Consider the following 19,644-nt stretch of genomic DNA (forward strand, 5'->3'; position numbering starts at 1 on the left):
CTGGTGATTATATTTCTACAGCCTTTAAATTAATCCTCTAATGATTAAACCTTCTCAAAATCTTCATGATGCATTTTCTGCTTCAACATCAAACAAACAACAAACTGCTACTTTATGCATATGACTGAAGGAGACATTTACACATCAAGTGTTGTGTTGAGGCGCGTACAGAATCTAATCGGACAAGAAAGTCCTGTTTTTCTGTCCTGTTAATAGAATATTTTAACAAAATGTTTCAGGGTAGGACATCAGAGAGAGTTGGCTTTCCTGGGTTTACCCACAAACCCTGAGGTTTATGCAACTTTTTCTAAGATTACATGTGTCTAATGAAGGCTCAGACATTTACTGGTCACTGTTTGGTGTAAAAATGAACACCGTTTGAGTCTCTCACAGTTTTCTCTCCAGCCCAGAAGCAGTGATTTCGGTCTTTTAAAAAAAATTAAATTAAATAAAAATAAATTAAAAAATTTAATTGCCAAAATAAAGTCAAGGCAGATGAGAAATGAGATCACTTCTGCATGTAACATATATGCAAATTTCCAGGATCCTAGTTTCTTAACTCCTCCTAAACCTGTTACGCAATTACCTACGAAACCTCTGATTATGTGCAGGATTCCAGGCATTAACATAAGGACCAACACTTTGTAAATGGTTTAAATCACACACCACAAACACCATCTAAGAACATTTCATTCAAAAAAATACTATTTGTACAATGTCTCTCATTGCAGAAGCACATACAGTAGATGTCTGTTATACACTGGTGGTAACTGCAATCAATCATCACTATGGAATAAAGTGTGTTGGACTAGAGGTCCGGGTCGGTCTGGGTGCTGAACAGGCTGCAGTCAGGACTCAGCAGCAGCTCACAGTCTCAGATCTGGTCTGGACTGGAACCAGTAGGAGGTTCACTTCACCTTTGGAGGCGTGTAGTGGATTCTGCACCTTTCATTGAAAACCTGAGCAACAACAACAAGTGGCATTGATCGTGGGCCAGTAGACAAGTGCTGCAGGGCATCAGCTATGAATGATAACAGTGAGCAAACCTTCAGACTTCTGTCATTGACGACTTCTTCAACGTTCCCCTCCGACTGCATCAGCTTCAACTATACACCAGAAATAAAAAGATTAAGATTTAAGGGATGATCACTATGATTTATGACTGCACAATGAAGTTAGGGTAAATAAACGAGGATGCGTGTGGAATAATAACTGAGTAAAACAATCTACACTCAACACTTCTGTTTTAAATACAACATTTCGAACCTTTTACCAACACAAATTAAACTCTCTCCCCTTCACTACACTAATGTGTAACAGATCTACACAACATGTCACAACCCATGACCGAAACTATATGTTTACTGTATTGTTTATGAGTGAACCGAGCCAATGAGGAGCGTCTCCTGCAATAATGAGGGTTAACATCTGCTTGTCAGGAAGGACCCAAATGCGCGGCTCCTCTTCTTTTTTTGTCTTTTAAATGGCCGGTGGTAACTAACTGAAAGGTGCCACCTTACTGCCACCTACAGTACTATGCTGGAGTGTGGACCAGAGTAGATGCTGCCCTCATCTTCCCTACTTCCCTCTGTATTTTATACAGATGTCTGCCTGTTCGTCCCTTAACCCAGTTATTTTGCCATTTATTGATGATTTTACTTTTACGGATTTCGCTTCTGCCTTACTAATATCCATAAACCTTTCCTGTTTGATTGGCTCCTTTGCCAGTGAATCTGCCATCTCGTTCCCTCTAATCTCTGTGTGTGTGCCGGTACATGCATAAATGTAACTGCTATGTTTAGAAGAGAAAGAGAAATTAACCCTTATTAGTCCCACAGTGGGGAAATTTGTTCTCTGCATTTGACCCATCCCCCTTGGGGGAGCAGTGAGCTGCCACATGAGCGGCGCTCGGGGAGCTAGCGCGAAGTGTCTTGCTCAGGGGCACACCTGATGCCGAGGCGGGGGATCGAACAGCAGACCTTTTGCCTTCCGAGGTTGACGCGCTACCAAATTGCATTAATTATATCCTGCCTATTCCGGTATGAAAATGATTTTATTGAAATTAAAGCTGAGCTGGAATCTGAGCATAGAATGACTTTGCCTGGAAGACCCACACACGCTGGGGAGACTATGCCCCTCGGCTGGCCTGGGAACGCCTTGGGGTCCCTCCGGAAGAGCTGGAGGAAGTGTGCGGGGAGAGGGAAATCTGGAACGCTCTGCTCAGACTGCTGCCCCTGCGACCCGGCCCCAGATAAAGCGGTTGAAAATGGATGGATGGATGGATGGATGGATGGATGGATGGATGGATGGATGGATGGATGGATGGATGGATGGATGGATGGATGGATGGATGGATGGATGGATAAGAATAAGAATAAGAATAAGAAAACCTTTAATAGTCCCGCAGTGGGGAAATTACCTCTCACAACAGCAGTACAGATGAGCAAGAATACAGGTACAGAACAGTTTGTGTTGGCACAGTACAAAGCAGTACAGTACAGTTAGAGTGAGTATGAGGTCATTGCAGGGTTATTGCACAGTAATGGGTATAAGATTTGTACCGGTAACAATATACATGATTGTTCACAGATTTACACAAATATTGTGCAGAGCAGGTTGCTATATAAACCACTGATGCAGTGGGTGAGTGACTGTGGTGGGATGTGGTCAACAGTTCTAATTGTACAGTCTGACAGCAGCAGGTAGGAAGGATCTACGATATCTCTCCTTCACACAGCGAGGGTGGATCAGTCTGCTACTGAAGCTGCTCTCCAGAGCAGACAGTGAGTCCTCCAGTGGGTGAGAGACCTGGTCCATGATGGATGTCAGTTTAGCCAGGACCCTTCTCTCACCCACCTCCTGCACCGTGTCCAGAGTGCAGCCCAGGACAGAGCTGGACTTCTTGATGATCCTGTCCAGTCTCTTCCTGTCCCTCGCTGTGATGCTGCTGCCCCAGCAGACCACACCGTACAGGATGGCTGATGCCACCACAGAGTCATAGAAGGTCTTCAGGAGTGGCCCCTTCACTCCAAAAGACCGCAGTCTCCTCAGCAGGTAGAGTCTGCTCTGACCCTTCCTGTACAGTGCATCCGTGTTATGAGTCCAGTCCAGTTTATTGTTCAGATGCACTCCCAGGTACTTGTAAGAGTCCACTCTCTCAATGTCCCTTCCCTGGATGTGCATCAGTGGGATGACAGCAGGCTGCTGTCTGCGGAAATCCACCACTACATTACACTACATCCCTACATTGATCAGGAGGTGGTTCCGCTGGCACCAGTCCACAAAGTTCTGAGTGAGTCCTCTGTACTCTGCATCGTCATCATCGGTGATCAGTCCGACGATCGCAGAGTCATCAGAGAACTTCTGCAGAACACAGCTGTCCGTGTTGTGTCTGAAGTCTGACGTGTAGAGGGTGAAAAGGAAGGGGGCCAGTACAGTCCCCTGTGGGGCCCCCACACTGCAGGTCAGAGTGTCAGACACACAGTCCCTGGCTCTCACAAACTGAGGCCTGTTTGTGAGATAGTCCATAATCCACTCCGTCAGATCAAGGTCCACACCAGCCTCCTCCAGTTTGTGTTTCAGAAGCATCGGCTGGATGGTGTTGAAGGCACTGGAGAAGTCAAAGAACATGATCCTCACAGTGCTGCCGGGCTTCTCTAGGTGGGAAAGGGCTCGATGTAGGAGGAAGATGACAGCGTCGTCTACTCCTATGCCGTGTCGGTAGGCGAACTGCAGCGGGTCCAGGTAGGTTCCCACCGCAGAGCGGAGGTGACCCAGGACCAGTCTCTCCAGTGTCTTCATCAGGTGTGATGTCAGAGCCACTGGTCTGAAGCTGCTGGGGTCTTTGGCGTGCGGTGTCTTGGGCACTGGTACCACGCAGGAGGTCTTCCAGAGCTGTGGTACCACCCTCAGCTTGAGGCTCAGGTTGAAGACATGCTCCATAACTCCACACAGTTCGCCTGCACAGGACTTAAGGAGTCTGGAGCTGATGCCGTCTGGTCCAGCTGCTTTCCTGGCCTTGATCTTCCTGAGCTCACTTCTCACCTGGGTGCTGGAGAAGGATAGGGGTGGAGGGAGTGTCTTAGTGTGGTGTGAAGTGAGGGGTTGAGGAAGTGACTCAGTGTGGTGTGAAGTGAGGGGGTGTGGTTGGGATGAGTCACCAGTCGTCAGGGCTGAGGGTAGAGGGCTTTGTGTAAAGGTGTGAAGGGCTGTGGGGGCTGGTAATCCAGTGGTATGAGGTGACAAGAGGTTCGGAGGCAGCTGCTGGGAGGTGTGAGTGGGTGCTTGGTCAAACCTATTAAAGTGTGAGTTCAGCTCGTTGACCCAGCTCAGGTCACCCTCAGCCTGTGGGTGTGGAGCTTTGAAGCCTGAGATGGTTTTCAGGCTCCTCCACACCTCACTGACATTGTTCTGCTGCAGCTGCTCCTCCATCTTCCTCCTGTAGCTGGACTTCCCCTCACGGATTTTCCTCCTCAGCTCCTTCTGCACCCTCCTCAGCTCCTCCCTGTCCCCTGATTTAAATGCTCTCTTCTTCTCCTTTAGCAGAGCTTTAATATCAGGGGTGACCCATGGCTTGCTGTTGGTGAAACACCGAACCCGCCTGGTGGGAACAGTGTTTTCACAGCAGAAGTTTATGTAGTCCGTTACACAGTCTGTTATTGCGTTAATGGATGGATGGATGGATAGAAGTGTTTGCTGAAAGCGCAATGTTTCACAATGTCTGAGGTTTTCACGAGAGAAGTCAGACTACAGATGGCACGGGCGGCTCGGCCATGTCTGCGATTATCCCAACACCAACGCTGTCTCCCGTTGTTAAGATGTAAATGTTTTCTAAATTGGAGCTCTGGTCAAAGAATACAGTGCTTGATGTTCAATGAAGGCAAAAGACTTTACATTTGAATGAATACAAAAAAACTCAAGAGGCAAGCGTTTACTCGAACGGCGACAACCGGTTATTTCTGAAATGAAATAAGGCTCCAGAGGTCTGACCTGTTCACGCCGCAAGCCGCCTTCACGACTTCTCTTGTCGCTGGTAATTTGAATATCAGAGGTAAAGATGTCCTTTTTGAGCCAGATTGGTCAAAGCAGCTCAGGTGTTTTCTTACAAAGATCCAAGTTTGGGCCGCTTCAACATTAAGTCAGGTTGTTAGTTTCATGGCTGAAGAACTTGAATCCTTGTGAGGTACAGATCCTGGGGTAAAGTGTCTGATCAGAAGATCCTTCAAAACCAGACATCAAGGTTTAATGTACAGAGCAGAGGATTTTCTTTATTTTCTACCACCTACCTTCTGCTGTAGTGCAAGTAGAGCAAGGAGATGGAGAATGTGAAACGAAACGTGTTGAAAGTGTAAATGTGAGGGGGAGGAAGAGGCAGGAGATAAAAAAAAAGCATTATGTGTTAATAAGGATCATACTTCATGTGTAGTAAACCTGCAACTGTTCAGCCTGAGCTTAGCAACAACTACGTGTGCGCATGGAAAACCAGGGGTCACGTGTTCAACCGAAGCCACGGTTAATGAGGGTTGAGGCCACGACGCGAGTACAGGAGGTGTGAAAAGGTCAGTTAACCAAGCTACGCAGTAAATATGAACGCATCCTGGATAATAGATCTAAATAGATCAGTCCAAGGTTCAGGAGCCTCGCGTCCAGATACTGCCTCATGATATATAGTACTACTGTACTGCTGTTGTAGTATAATAGGCTGCAGCCTTCATCTTCTAGCATTATGTGTTATCTGAAGCTCAACGTTTACAATGGTGTTACATCACTGTTGATCAACTGAAGGACAGTTGTCATTATACTAGCTTATAATGATAACATGTACATTTATAATAATACCCAACAATATGATGAATCTGTACATTTTTGCTCACCGCACTCTTTAAACAGTGATTTTGCTAAAAGGCAGGTGGGAAGTGGGCGGAGCTGAGGGCATCTCCGCTTTCACTGACGCCTCTGTAATATAATCGGACGCTGCTGATTGTGTCTTCGTCGGGGAGGCCTGCGCCGTGCCAGAGGTAACTGGACCATCTCACAGAAAGCTGGCTGCGGCCGCTGCGTCAGGAGCCGGGGCGCGCGTCCGCGAGGCCGACATTTCAGCTTGATTTACTGTGAGTCTGGAGAAAAGGGGGGGGCGGCGGGGGCGCATGGAGTGAGCCGTCACGGCCGGGGGAGAATGCAGAGCAGGGCACTGGGAGCAGCACACATTGAGGGATGCAGGGGCAGCTGCTTTATGTGCATTAAACGGCCTGTATTAGGCGTTATGGTGAGTTTCGCTGTGGGCGCCTGTGTCCTGTACTCACCCAGCACGATGGCCAGCATCTGCGTGGCCTTCTTCTCCCGGGCGTGCATGCTCCGGAAGCGCTGGTTGTTGGTGTGAGAGTGAGGAGCCGGCCTCAGAGACGTGTGCGTTCGCCCGTTGGACAGGTCCTTCACCTCGCAGCCCATCCTGACGGGAGGACCCTCGCCCTGGTTGCTGTCCGCCGCCGCTGCCTCCTCCTCCCCCTCCTCCCCCTCCTCCCCCGGCTGCTGCTCCGGGTCCAGCTCGGTGCGGCCGCAGGACGCGTGGCTGATGCTGCAGTAGTTCTGCGTGTCCACCGGGGGCAGCGCCGAGTGCTCCGCCGGCCGCGTCCTCGGGTGCTTGCGCCACAGGCATCCTGAGAGCAGGCTGGGCTTGGACGGACCCAGAGGCTCCACGCTCTGCTGATGAGACGCGATGGGCGAGGGTCATCAACCAGAACCTTTATTTAATCGATCAACATGTTTACATCTAACTGTACTGTACTGCTTTGTACTGTGCCAACACAAACTGTTCTGTACCTGTATTCTTGCTCATCTGTACTGCTGTTGTGAGAGGTAATTTCCCCACTGCGGGACTATTAAAGGTTTTCTTATTCTTATTCTTATTCTTGAACTAACACACTTTCTAAAGAATAATGATCGTGGTGGGATTTTTTTCTATTACCTTACGTGGAAAATATTAAATAAGTTTCAAAGTTTCACAACTCATCCTAAAAAGTAATGAATAAATGAGGAGCTGGCCAATACAAATCAGACGAACGCACAAAGTGCCTCCAAGCCACATTTATGAATCCTAGCTGCACAGTTAGTATTCAGCATGTATCATACTGTTACTACAGTGTATTCATTACCTGCAACATTTAATTTTTATAGCCTGCTCATTGATCTTTTTCACCTTCTGAGCCTCCAACAAATCCACAAACTGTGCGTAGAGGAATGACTCCTGCCAGTTGCCGCGCTTCATTTCCAGCACGGCAACAAATATGAATCTCTTTTTATTTTTTTTCTCGCACGCAGTCGTCTCGTCGCACTTTTTTCCTCAGGGAGGAAGAAATGACAGATTTGCGTTCCGGCTGCCTGCGAGCGCTCTGGGGATTATTCAGGTGCTGCAGTGCGTCACCGACGGAGCAGGGGACGCGAAGGCAACGAGCCTCGGCTGCTTCTCAGACCCCCGGCCTGAGACCACATGAGGAGACGCTCAGCGCGGACAGACCCACATGAACAGCTAAAAACAGCACCTCCTCGTGTGTGGCTAAGTCACAGTACGCCAACACACTTAATGCGAGAGTTAGTCAGGCACCAGGCTGGAGAAAGGCAAGACTAATACCACGTACCACTTTAATCCGTATAGGTGAAAGGTCCTGCTTCGCCTTGGGAGTTTCCTCTTGGAGACACGTTTCCTGAGAAATCAGAGGGAAGATCAAGATAGAGCTTTTCAGAGAGATGTGTTGAAACCCTCTGCGGGTGAATAATGTGTGTGGAGTATATGAAAGCTTATTGATTCATTTGTATTCATCTCTATTCAAAGAAATAGCAGCAGACATAATTGGGTTTTCTGTCACTTTCAGTCCTGAGCTAAACGTGTTGCTGTTAAATGAAAGCTTCCCATGAAAAATAAAGGTTGTCGCCTCTGAACCGGAGCAAAGGCTGAATATCCCCTCCTTCGTATCAAACGTTCCCTCAGCTGACTGACTCGGGGTCGTATTATGTTATTTCAAAATTGTAACTGTGTCTGGCTGAGCCGCTCCAGGGCTCCGATCCTCCAACGGGTGACTCCACTCATGAATGAGATCCCAAACTGTGGCTGAGCCGCAACCAATTATCCGCAACCTGCTGTTAAAATGAACAACTTGACTCTGACTCTGTGTGCGGCGGAGGGGAAAATTGTTGTGGAATGAATCCAAGCACAATAGAGAAGCCCCTGAATTCTCTAATTGTGGCTTTTTTTTATGCCGCATATTTTAAAAATGAGTTGATACTAATGTTTGCAACCTCGTGTCACCACGTGTCCTTGCTCGTGAAGCAAACGCTTGTTTGATCGATGGAACTGGGACAAAGACTAGAAAGGAAAGAACTGACAGCTGGTTGTCACTGTAAACTGACACACAGAGTCAGCATTTTGTATTATTATTAACATTATTAAGAACTAAACATAGCTTTGACTGTTGATCCTCAAAATAAACTGCTTAATGTTTAGCGGCTGTTGCGTTGAACCTTGGTTTTACAGTGACGGTACAGTTGCATCTATTGACCTGAGAAGCATCTACATTTACAGAGAGGTCAAAGGTCGTTCGAGCAGTTCTGATATCCTTCTGACTTTTATCTGCATGTAACAAATGGAAATTCATGCGTGCGATAAAAACCGCTGTTACTGTACCTCAGGGTAATTTCACCGTGTCCCTGACAACACTGCTCCTGTGCATCACTGTGATTACATGTTTCATTTCCTACTGTAATCAAACTAGTTATGAGGCTCGCACACTCTTTCCAACCGAAAGGTCGAACACAAAGGTAAAGTGTAATTTGCAAGTCATTATGAATGTGCATAAAGCGTGAGCAAAAATACAAAAGATCAGCTCATCTGAAGCACAAAAGTACCTTTTGACATTTTGTCCCACGTATTTTAACCTCATAGATAGATGAGGCGATTTTTCCCTTTCTGGGTAACACTCATAATAAACTGTAATATCTCAGCTACCACCGTTTATATGTTAGAACAAATGGACATGAACAGTCATAAATATCAGTGAATCACAACCTGCCAGTTGTTTTTGCTGCTGAAGTTATTCCTATCAATGGCTTCTAACTTATTTATAAAGCAGTTGCACTTATTAATCATTAAACAGCATTAGTAAGGACTCGTACTGGAAGTCTTCATTAAAAAGTGGTGGCATATGTGAGGGTCTCACCACAGATGGCGGGGTGGAGCCTGGCTGGACCTTTCTGCAGGGCTGGCCGAAGGAGATCCTCTTCCGCCTCATCCTGAGGAAGACATAGATGCGGATGTAGACCAGCAGCGTGACAATGAAAGGCAGGTAGAAGGACACCACGGAGGAGTAGATGACGAAGTCCGGGTTCGAGATGGAGCACACCATCGGGTCATCTGGAAAAAAAAAAAAAAGGAAAGGAACTTTGAAAGAGCTTCAAATTGATAGGGCTAATAAAAGGGACTGTAGGTGTAACCTGCTGACCTCGGACCCCAGTGCATGCTCATTAAAACGACCTTGGTGGTTTGTCCCCTTTTATATACAGTGTGCATAGTGATCGGAACAATGTTATATCGTACGCGCTCACATATGGAGGCGTGATTCATTTGACCATAACGGCACCATAAATTCAGAGCAACTGATGCAATAATAGAAGTGAATGGAGACAGTTTTTTCCAATCAATCAAGTCCTGGAAGCTGCCGGTGCGGTAAACTGAAAAGGACGCAGGTTTAGATCGCACCTGTAAAATACGCATGGCCTGTAAATGGCATGAGAAGTGCAGCGAGACCCTTCTGAATGAACAGACAGACGGAAACAAGGGCAGAGTTGGTTATATTTTTGGCAACTCTCTAAACCACCTTCACTTTCTCGATTCCTATTATTTATCCAAGGGCTCTCACGCAGCATTTAAATTCTCAGACTGTGTTTTTTCAGCCCGTTTCTTTCCGAAGGACGATTGAGGTTCTTGAACTCGTCGCGCATCCACGGGCTCCTCCTTCCAGCCGCAATGCGTGGTCGCATGCAGACAAAAACAGCCGGAGTGCTGCAATCATTAGCTATTGTATTTCACTCATACACCAAAGCTCTTATCTCTGCGAGTAGCTTTACATTGTGTCGGACTAATGCTCTTAATTGTGTGCGTGCAGCCATCCATCCGCTGCAGGCTATAGAATTTAAAATAGCAGCTCACATTTCTGTTTAATTTCGTTTCACACAATTTCTTACTTTCTTAACGTTTTAGATTTAGCATCTCCTACAGCAGCCGCAGCTGAGTGGAGTTTAACTAAAGGCATAAAGGTGACCTTAAGAACAGTAGCTGAAAACCGAAACAACATTGGACAAATCTGTATTCATTATAATATTATAGTCTAGCGTTTACAGGTTATCATAGAAATACAGATTTGTACGTGCCTAAGTGAGAGCAGTGTTAATCTTTGAGGCTACAGCCAATCACCACAGGACAAATAACTCATTACAATACATGCATTTGAGGCCCCAGAACTGTACAATAGGGCATTGACCTCATATTGAGTCCCAGGAAGAATAAATAAATACATATGCTCGGCTAAATATCAGCATAGAGTTGCAGTTACTGTACAATAGTGGCTAGAGAAAACCTGCATGCAACTAAACCCCAGCTTAATTAAAATAGTCTTGATTTGCTCGTTTTTCTTCCCTGTTCCCTATTTAGAGAAACTGCTGTAATACATGCGATGCAAATTTGCTGACAAGTAGAAGTCAGACACTGCTCGAATGCTGACCTGTCTCACCAGCATCTGCACGTATATCAATCTGAGGCGCAACAAAGACGGAGGCGTGATAGATTTGGTGAGAAGCCTGGCTCTGATGAACTAGATTGGTGGGTTGTGCCTTTGAATTCCATTTAGTTTGCCTCTCATGTGCTGACTCTAAACCATGACCCTGGGTTTCAGAATAGAGCCTTGGAAGCATGCATTCAATTCCCCAGCCTGAATAACTTAACTGTAATATACCTGGAAAGGATCATAAACTCCTAATATTATTGACCTGACCTGTGGTGTTGAAGCCAAACAGAAGGGGACAGGAGACGGCGAAAGCCAGGACCCACACGGTGGCAATCATCACCAGAACTCGCTTCCTGGAGCGGTGCGTGGTGTTGTACAAAACAGGCATCACCACTGCTGTGTACCTGCAGACAGACACACACACACGCAGGAACGATGACAAAAGTGCTGATATAGAACGAGAAACTAATTAGAGAGAGGAAGAAAAGAAATGGACTTCAGGGATGCGAAGACACGCGCCGCTGAGAGAAGGGGTGTGATATAGAGAGCAACAATAGAGCAGCAAACCAGGCATTTCTATTTAGAAACAATTTGGGCCCTCACCAATAAAACCAAGTGGAGCTTTGATTTAAGAGCTAATCAGCCTACAATGCGCCAAGACTCTATAATGAGTCTGGAAAAAGTAGATTCAGCAACGGCTCAAAGAGGCAGCAATTACGCCGGACCCCGACCTCACGTGAGTGTGATGCTATGTTGTTTAGCGCCAGATAAGTGCCATGATTGTTTATCCTCATCAGGCTAATTACTTCTTCTGCAGGCACAACACGGGGCAGAAACCCAGAGCCGAAAGCACGTGGGGACTCACCGAAAACTGCTGTCTGCTCTGATAAAAGCGGAGCGTGGTGAAAAATAATGCACGCGGTTTATTGATCAAGCGCCGCCCGGAGTGAAGGCGCGGGCGAACGGCTCGGCGCTCCAAACAATGCGCCGTTTGACGTGAGGGGCTCTCGTCCTATTAACGGGCGACAAATCCTCGCCGCTATGAATAAATGATCCTGCCGCATAGGTGATGCAGATGTGTTGTCAGCGCGACAGGGCCCCCGGTGCTGCACATTCATTTAGCTCCGAACAAGTTGTGTGATACCGCAGCTGTTTAACACGCTCAATCAACCACAGAGCAGCAGGCACCAAAAACGTGCCCCCCCGCACGCGTAAAACGTGCACGCTGGCAGGAGTGTGACCAAATACAATCAGAGCAATTACCCGTTGGGATCGTTAGAGTGGCGTGAAACCTACAAAAGAGGCCTGTGGAGCTCCACCGAGCGCCAGTCGACAGTGAACACGTACTGTAGCGTCATGCTACTGCAAGATCAAAGAAGACCTGTTGGGTTACAGCAGTAGTTGTAATGTATATTACAGCACTGTACAGGAGTTTGAAAGCTTCAAACTTGAAACCACAGAGGAGCATAAAACTTTCAACTAAGGAGCAGGAAGAGTCCGGGGCTGGGCTCTTATCCTCGCTGTACATACCCATCGCATTAATATTACTGTTAGGGGACTGTGGGCAAAAACTGGACGTCGAAACCTTATTAGGTTTTAGATATTTACCAGTGAACAGACCACATGCAAGCTGGTCAGGACCTGAAACTTGGCCCGCAACAGATGCTCCAATGTAGGTTAGATGTAACAGACCAGCACTATCTGGGACTCTGGGACAGAAATAAGAATGTTTTCATCATACTGGTGTTGATTCAGTTATGCAGATCAGATATTTCTGAGATTTTGCATCCTAAAACAGATAAACTATATAATTGATCATCCCCTTAAATAATTTGTAATCAGCTAAAGAGGACGTGAGTATAAACATGGCTCGAAGACAGAACCTTGAGGAACACCACCAGACAAACAGTAGCTGTCCCATCCAGTGTCTGAGCCTCTAACCAAGGCGCTGTGGCTGATTGTACAGTAGCAACACTCAGGGAAGAGGTCGAGGATAATCAGTGTTCATTTTACTACCCCAGGCTTCTTTTAAAAGAGCCTCCCTCTAAGACCTTAGTCAAGGTAACCCAGGATCCCAGGAAAGATTGGATTTTTTGTGTTATAGTGGTTCTATAACAGAGTATTTGAAATAGGCTGGGATTTGGCCAGATGTGAATGAATTATTGATTATAGTGTACAAAACGGGTACAATGTCAAATGGACAAGAGGAGTGTTTTGAGACACCTCCTTGGAAAATAGGTTTAGGCTCTTAGTGAAATTATAGAAAGGGGAAAGAAAATATAGTTGGTGTGTCAACTATCTTCCCAACATACGTGGAAAGCAAGTCGCCTTCACCAAATGCAGCTAATGAAAGACCAGTACTGACAATGTGTTGGGATGTATTTCCCAGTAAGATGGTCTGGTATCCGAAAAAACAGGTCGAAAAGAACAGTTATAATAAAAATGTTCTCAAAATAAATGATGGTTAAACTGGATGACAGAAAACTCTAATACACTTAACGGAGCTGGTGCAGGTGGCTGGATGCTACAATCATATACAGTAAAGGGAATATGGGCTTTGATCTTTTGTATTTCAAAGGAAGAGAGCCGCCCACTGCTCCACCACCGACGTTTAGACGTGGCCTGAAATTCAAGGCAACCTGATAAAAGTTTAATGGATCTGGCACAGAGCCGCGAAACAGGTACGAAGCGTCCTCCTCCGTCGTTTATCAGTAAAGAGAGGTTCATACTCCTCAGTGAGAAGCCACTGGGAAGCATCCTATAAAACCTCCACACAGTACACACAGCACACAGGTGCTCACTCCATCTGCGGATTTGGGGTTTGAAGTTCTCTGGGGGGGGTTTGAAATACTTCCTAATTGAGGTAAAATGAAAGAATATGGAAATATTTTCACACACATTTACACTTCAGACGTCACGGCAACACCGGTAGCTTCACAGCGCGTGAACGCACTCACCTGTCGATGCTGATAGCGCACAGGTTGAGGATACTGGCAGTGCACATCATCACATCCAGCGTGACAAAGATGTTACAGTAGAGCCGGCTGAAGAGCCAGGCGCCGCCGACCACCTGCGCGGGACAGACAGGCCGATTAGCAACGTGTGACAGGCCAGTGGAGGAGGGGGACGTCCACACGGAGAGGAGGCAACGGCACCGGGTGCTTCATGGCCCCCGAGCCGGCGCCGCCAAGTGGTCTGATATACATTTATGCTAGTTTAGACACGTATCAGTCTTATTGAATGAATGAATTTGTATATGTTTCGATGCAATACAGGCTGTAGTCGAGTGTGGAGAGATGATGATGGACGTGCTGTTAGCAGCTAGCAGACAGGACACGGGTTCACTGCCGGATTTAAGTTTTCATTTCTCAGAACGGACGTTAACGCCAGCTACAGCAACAGCATCCACAACCCCCCAGGCCTCTGCTTCCACCCCCCCCCCCCCCCAGACTGACAGGCTCACTTTGGCTCCATAATGCCTGGTAATAACTGTCTGACAAAGATAAATGGGATCCAAGCTGCACCGCCTGACTACTGAACCCAGGCTGGGAATATACAGTGTACGCCGACGGAAGGACGGCGACGGCGGGCACACGGGGGAACGCGAAGATCTGAGGCGACAGACAGCGCATCTCAAACACAAATACAAGCCCGTTAACCGCTTCCATTCTAACTCCTCCTTCACCTCAACCCAAACACCAGCCTGACTTCATCTTAGCACATAAAAACCAGGGTGTAATCACAGAGTTGCATAATGGGATTTGCAGGAGTGTTACCCATCATGCACGTTGCATAGTAAATCTGTAAAGCCCTTGAGTGTGTTCACATGCTGACAAGAAATAAAAAAACTGCATTCTGAGCATCTCAGGACTGACTAGTGAACGCTATTGATCCAGAATGCACGGCACAAAGAGAAACCAGGTGCTCGAGAAGAAATTAGGATAAATTGCAGGTAGTTTGAAACCACGCGACAAAAAGGTCTGTGAAAATAAAAACAACAATGATGTCAAACATTAGTCTGACTGCTGCCTGCTCCACCAACCTCTCTGTTAAGCTATGATGGGGTTGTAACAGATGTGTTTACACATGTATGTGCGCTTAAATACGAGGCCGAGGTGGAGGTGGAGGCTGAGTTGTAGGCTGAGGTGGAGGTGGAGGCTGAGGTGGAGGTGGAGGCTGAGTTGTAGGCTGAGGTGGAGGTGGAGGCTGAGTTGTAGGCTGAGGTGGAGGTGGAGGCTGAGGTGGAGGTGGAGGCTGAGGTGGAGGCTGAGGTGCGGTTTTGACATTCAGCCAAACAGCAGCGCTCATACGACCCCAAGGAAAAGTAACCTCTGTAGAACAAATGGACACGTTTCCATAGTCGGGTCATAGGCTGCATGTGCCGAGGCTGAACAACATCCAAGCGGATGAATTGTGGAAACTCAACGATCCGTCATGGCTGCCAATACAACCACTTGCTTCCAGAATAGTTATAAATCAACTGAAGCGTCCGGGGAGTCGGGGGTGTGCCGGGGGGCATGTGATTAGTGTTTGTGGGAAGAGCGATGCTCAGTCTCTTCTCATCCCAGACGAACCCTGCAGAAGCAGAAACTCCAGGACTGATGTCAACTTCCACGTTAGCCAAGTCAGACAGCTTTGCCTGCATCGAAGTGAAGCGATTCCTCGGAGGAGTGTACAGCACAACTTTGATCGTGGAACGCAGCACATGCTTTTACAGCATGACTGTGAAACACATGACTGGACCCCGCCAAGGATTCCAGGCTGCTTGAACTCACCCTTCATGGGATAAAATCCTCTTTAATTTGTCAGCTGTGGTTCAGTGGGTGTGTTGTGCTTCATTCTGCTTGACCTGCCGTTGTCTCTTCTGAGAAGCGAGCGGTCCGGCCAACAGCGGGCAAACTTGGGGCAGCGGGGTGGCTCTTTGATGAACAGGCCAGACTTCCGCTAGATGGGTTTCAGGCCTGGTGTGGGCAAACAGCTGTCCTGGAGCTGCACGCGGAGGCCTGAGCTCCAAAGACGGCCTTCTCGCACCACGTACTGTATCACGCGTTACTTCCATGAAGCATGGACGCCCGCGGGTCCTGCGCAGCGGCGCGGTTCATTGAGCCGCCGGACGACGAGCGACACAAGCAGGTAGGCGGAGGAAATGGACAATTAGTGAGTGAATAATCTGTGAAGTGTAAATAAAAAATGAACAGCAGCCATAAGGCTCAGTTTGGCTCCGGGTTTGATAGCATATGTACAGTCACAGTCGCTGTGAAGCAGCCAATTACCTCCAGCACGTGAAGGTGTAATTAGTTAATGCTCAATATGTCGTCCAGCAGCTACACATGAACAGAGAAGCACTGCTTTTCATCATCATTACTGTCTGTTATCACCCACACAGTTGTCACTACATAATAAGCTCCAAATGCCCGCCGTCCTTTTACACTATAGCTCTTGTCAGACATGCTCCCCTTCCCGTTAACCTGACGGCATCTGTGCGAGTCCGGGGAGGGTCCTCTCCTCTCCTCTCCTCTCCTCTCCTCTCCTCTCCTCTCCTCTCCTCTCCTCTCCTCTCCTCTCCTCTCCTCTCCTCGCCTCCTCCAGTGTCAGCACCTCAATAACTGCCAAGCATCTGTATTTCAATCTCTTCCACACCCTAGGTTCTATGTCTCCACCTCATCACCCGTCTTTCCTCCGGAGCAGTACATCAGTTGTTGGAAGCAGTGCATAGATCGTGGAAATGGTTCAACTGCAAGGAGAATGCTCTCTTGCACGACTCGCTTCTCCTAAGCCTGTCAAAGACATAAAATAAAACACACAGTGCAAAGCAAACCTCCCACAAATCCAGCCAGGCCCTCCTTACCTCCAGGTACACGGCCCAGGGCATGACCAGCGAGGCCACGAGCAGGTCGGCCACAGCCAGGCTGACCACCAGGTAGTTGGTGGTGGTCTGGAGGGAGCGCTCCCTCAGCACAGCCAGACACACCAGCACGTTCCCAAACACGATGGCCAGGATGAGCAGGGAGTAGAGCATGGCGTAGTAGTTCCTCTCCCCCTCGTCCTGCCACGAGGCCTCCGCGCTGCCGTTCCCCTCGTCCGGCCCGAACAGCTCCGACTCGTTCCAGAGCCTCTCTGCGCTGCTAAACGTCGCCATGGAGACGTCCCGGTGACATGGGAGTGAAGAATCTGAACACCTACCGGAGGAGAAGTGTTGTCGACGAAAGTCTTTTAGCAGACGCAACATTTTTACCATCTCATTAGCAAAAATAAAACATCAGCGGCATCTGAACCATCAGACGGTGGTGGCGGCGGCGTTCCGGGTCAGAGGCCCGCGGGGAGACGTCGCCTGGCTCCTAGCAACAGTCGTCATATGGACTGGTAACGCTTGAAATCCACCCCAGTGGACAGTGTAATGTTCTCTGCTGCTCACTGTGCATTAGTGGTCTATTTTACCTGAATGAAGAAAAAAAACTTAAGCGCACGCAGGTCGATGCCTCCACAAGACAGAGGTCCTATTGATTCAACCAACTCCATAAAAGCTCAGCAGAAATCCACCCGCAAACTTCATCTGCTTTGCAATTTATGATTACTGTAAATGTGTTTCCCTGCTTCATCTGAACGGTTTATTACACGACTAAAAGACAGAAACTAGGAAGGATGGTGAGTTTAATGAGGGCTTGGCTGAGTGCCTTTGAGCAGTGTCAGTGAGGTTAGCTCACTGGGGAGGGGTAATAAGTCTGTGTTGCCACCCGGAGAGCTCTGTTGGCTCTGGTCCTGGGCTCTGCTCCTTGCACTCCATCCTTCCTCTCATTTGTTCCCAATCCTCCCCGTGGCTTCAGTCCAGATAACAATGCGCTGGTAATGCCCACACCTGTGTCTAGATGGTAAACAAATGGCCCCATCTCTTCCACTTACTCGCTCTCTCGCTCTCTCTCTCCGTGGCAGAAATGAAGAGAAAGACACCGAGACCTGGCTCCAATCCACAAGGCTTTTAAAGATTTACCCAGTCTATGTTTCCACTCTCTTCATCAATGGTTTCAGTATCATATTATTGTCCACAACAGAATGTGAGGAAGCAAAAGGAAAACCAGCTGCTGATACCGATCACCTTGGAGTCTCCTAATGGCAGCGCAGCAGTGGGCTCATAACAAAATTAGGTGTGACAGGTCAGGAAGGAGGGAGATCGTGGCCACAGCAGCCATGAAACACATGCTGTACAGTACATTATGATGCTCTGCATGGTTTGTTTAGGTCCTGAAAAAAAGCTAAATGATAATAATAATAATAATAATAATAATAATAATAATAATAATAATAATAATAATAACAATAATAATAATAATAATAGTGTGTAACCATTAGAGAGAATCTACTGTTTTTAAGAATTTAGGAACAGGAACACCTTGGTGACATTATCACAATCATCAATCACACGTGATTTGTTAAATTGAAGTGATCAACCTGTCAGCAACTTGATGTATGTGTTCGTCTATGGTGTAGAAAGTGCCAGGAATTATTAAATTGCCACAACCAATAGAATTAATAAAAAAACCCCACATCATTAAATTAAATTAGTACAACATCGGGCTTCACAGTGAAGCACTGAAAAGCTGGGGTCAAATCTAGTCCAGAAACACGGATGATTAACTCCATAACGTGATTCGAGATCATGCAGGAACAGTTGCAACACAAACAAATGCAAATCAAGCGCCAAAACATTTTGAAAGGACGTCTAATGATGTCCGTGTAAAAGCAAAATGATCTAAACACACTTACGACACCGCTACTGCTCCTCACGCAGGAAATCATCAGACGCCATCGAGGCAAAGCAGCGTCCGTCCAGAGTCAAAAGTTGCCCGGGGATCGCGTCCGGCGCCGTGCAGAGCAGCCGGAGCGCTCGGTGCCATTGCGCACAGACGAACGCGAACGCGGAGAGCTCAAGGGTGAACGTCTGCGCGCCGCCGCCGTGGCGCGTTTCATTCCCCCCTTCTCCAAACGCCCGGTGCCGCCGCGACGGCCGCTCACACGCGTGCCGAGCCGCGAGTCTGCAGCCGCACCGGAGGCGCGCGTGCGGTGTACGCGTCGGGCAAGTCAGGCGACGCTTCCCGGAGCGCGTGGAGTGATGCAATGGCGACAACACGCTCCGTTTGAAAATCCCAACAAAGTTGTTTTTCGCGTTTTCGCGATTTCAAACTCCAGTCCCAAGGCTGCGTTTCACAGCACGACCCTGAAGCGGACCGGGTCGCGCTTTGCTGGAAGTGCGTAAAAATAGCCCAATGTTGTCCCCGTAAAACAAGATGAGGCGATAGGCGGCGTAAATCGGGCCAGTCGGGTTCTGGGCACGTCAGGATGTATCATGACACACTGCTGTGGCTCCGGCATCTAATGGGTTTGTTTGCACGTCCGTGTCACACACACCGGGCCAAGACCCCTTAAACGCTGCTATGAAGCCGTGTCCCGCCTCAGTCTGCGCTTTGTTTTGCCATCTTTTGCATGGCATCGTCACATACCCATAATAAGCCCCGCAGGAGCTCCTACGGCGCAAACAAATGAGATCTGGACCAAAAAGCACGGCGAAGTATCAAAACGAGATGTTATTTTTTCCCTCTATGAATCAGTTCCAATCTGCGAAGAATCACACTTGCGGAAGAAATCCAAGCCTTTTCTGCAGCACATAAGTGAAGGTGGTTCTTGCTACAGTCATTTAACTCTCTAGAGGACCACATGGTTCATGTTTCCTGATATATTTATCCCTGATAATTAGCAACGGCCAAACTAGATGCTTTTATAAAGCCTCCCTTCATGTTTCTTCTAAGAGCGATTCATCACAACGACCCAAACTGTCCATTCACCACAACCTGCATTACAAAAGCACCCGAATATCCCT

General features: G+C 47.7%; 1 protein-coding gene across 5 annotated transcripts; it reads right to left on the reverse strand.

Annotated features, from left to right (window-relative positions):
• Positions 1 to 449: 449 nt before the first annotated feature.
• Positions 450 to 19,264, reverse strand: LOC114853483 (D(2)-like dopamine receptor). Of its 5 annotated transcripts, XM_029146905.3 has the most exons (9): positions 18,534 to 19,255; positions 16,621 to 16,951; positions 13,730 to 13,842; positions 11,040 to 11,176; positions 9,210 to 9,403; positions 7,635 to 7,700; positions 6,303 to 6,702; positions 1,047 to 1,106; positions 450 to 959 (listed from the first exon to the last, which is right to left on the reverse strand). In XM_029146905.3, the coding sequence occupies exons 2-8, from the start codon at positions 16,909 to 16,911 to the stop codon at positions 1,075 to 1,077; spliced, it is 1,233 nt and encodes a 410-aa protein (XP_029002738.2). In that variant the 5' UTR covers positions 16,912 to 16,951; positions 18,534 to 19,255; the 3' UTR covers positions 450 to 959; positions 1,047 to 1,074. The 5 variants fall into 5 exon arrangements, with proteins under 5 accessions (XP_029002738.2, XP_029002737.1, XP_029002734.2 ...); XM_029146904.3 differs by lacking the exons at positions 450 to 959; positions 1,047 to 1,106 and having other exon boundaries at positions 4,428 to 6,702; positions 18,530 to 19,264; XM_029146901.3 differs by lacking the exons at positions 450 to 959; positions 1,047 to 1,106 and having other exon boundaries at positions 4,428 to 6,699; positions 18,534 to 19,263.
• Positions 19,265 to 19,644: the final 380 nt, after the last annotated feature.

Source organism: Betta splendens, chromosome 4 (assembly GCF_900634795.4).
Source record: "Betta splendens chromosome 4, fBetSpl5.4, whole genome shotgun sequence".
Classification (NCBI taxonomy): Eukaryota; Metazoa; Chordata; class Actinopteri; order Anabantiformes; family Osphronemidae; genus Betta; species Betta splendens.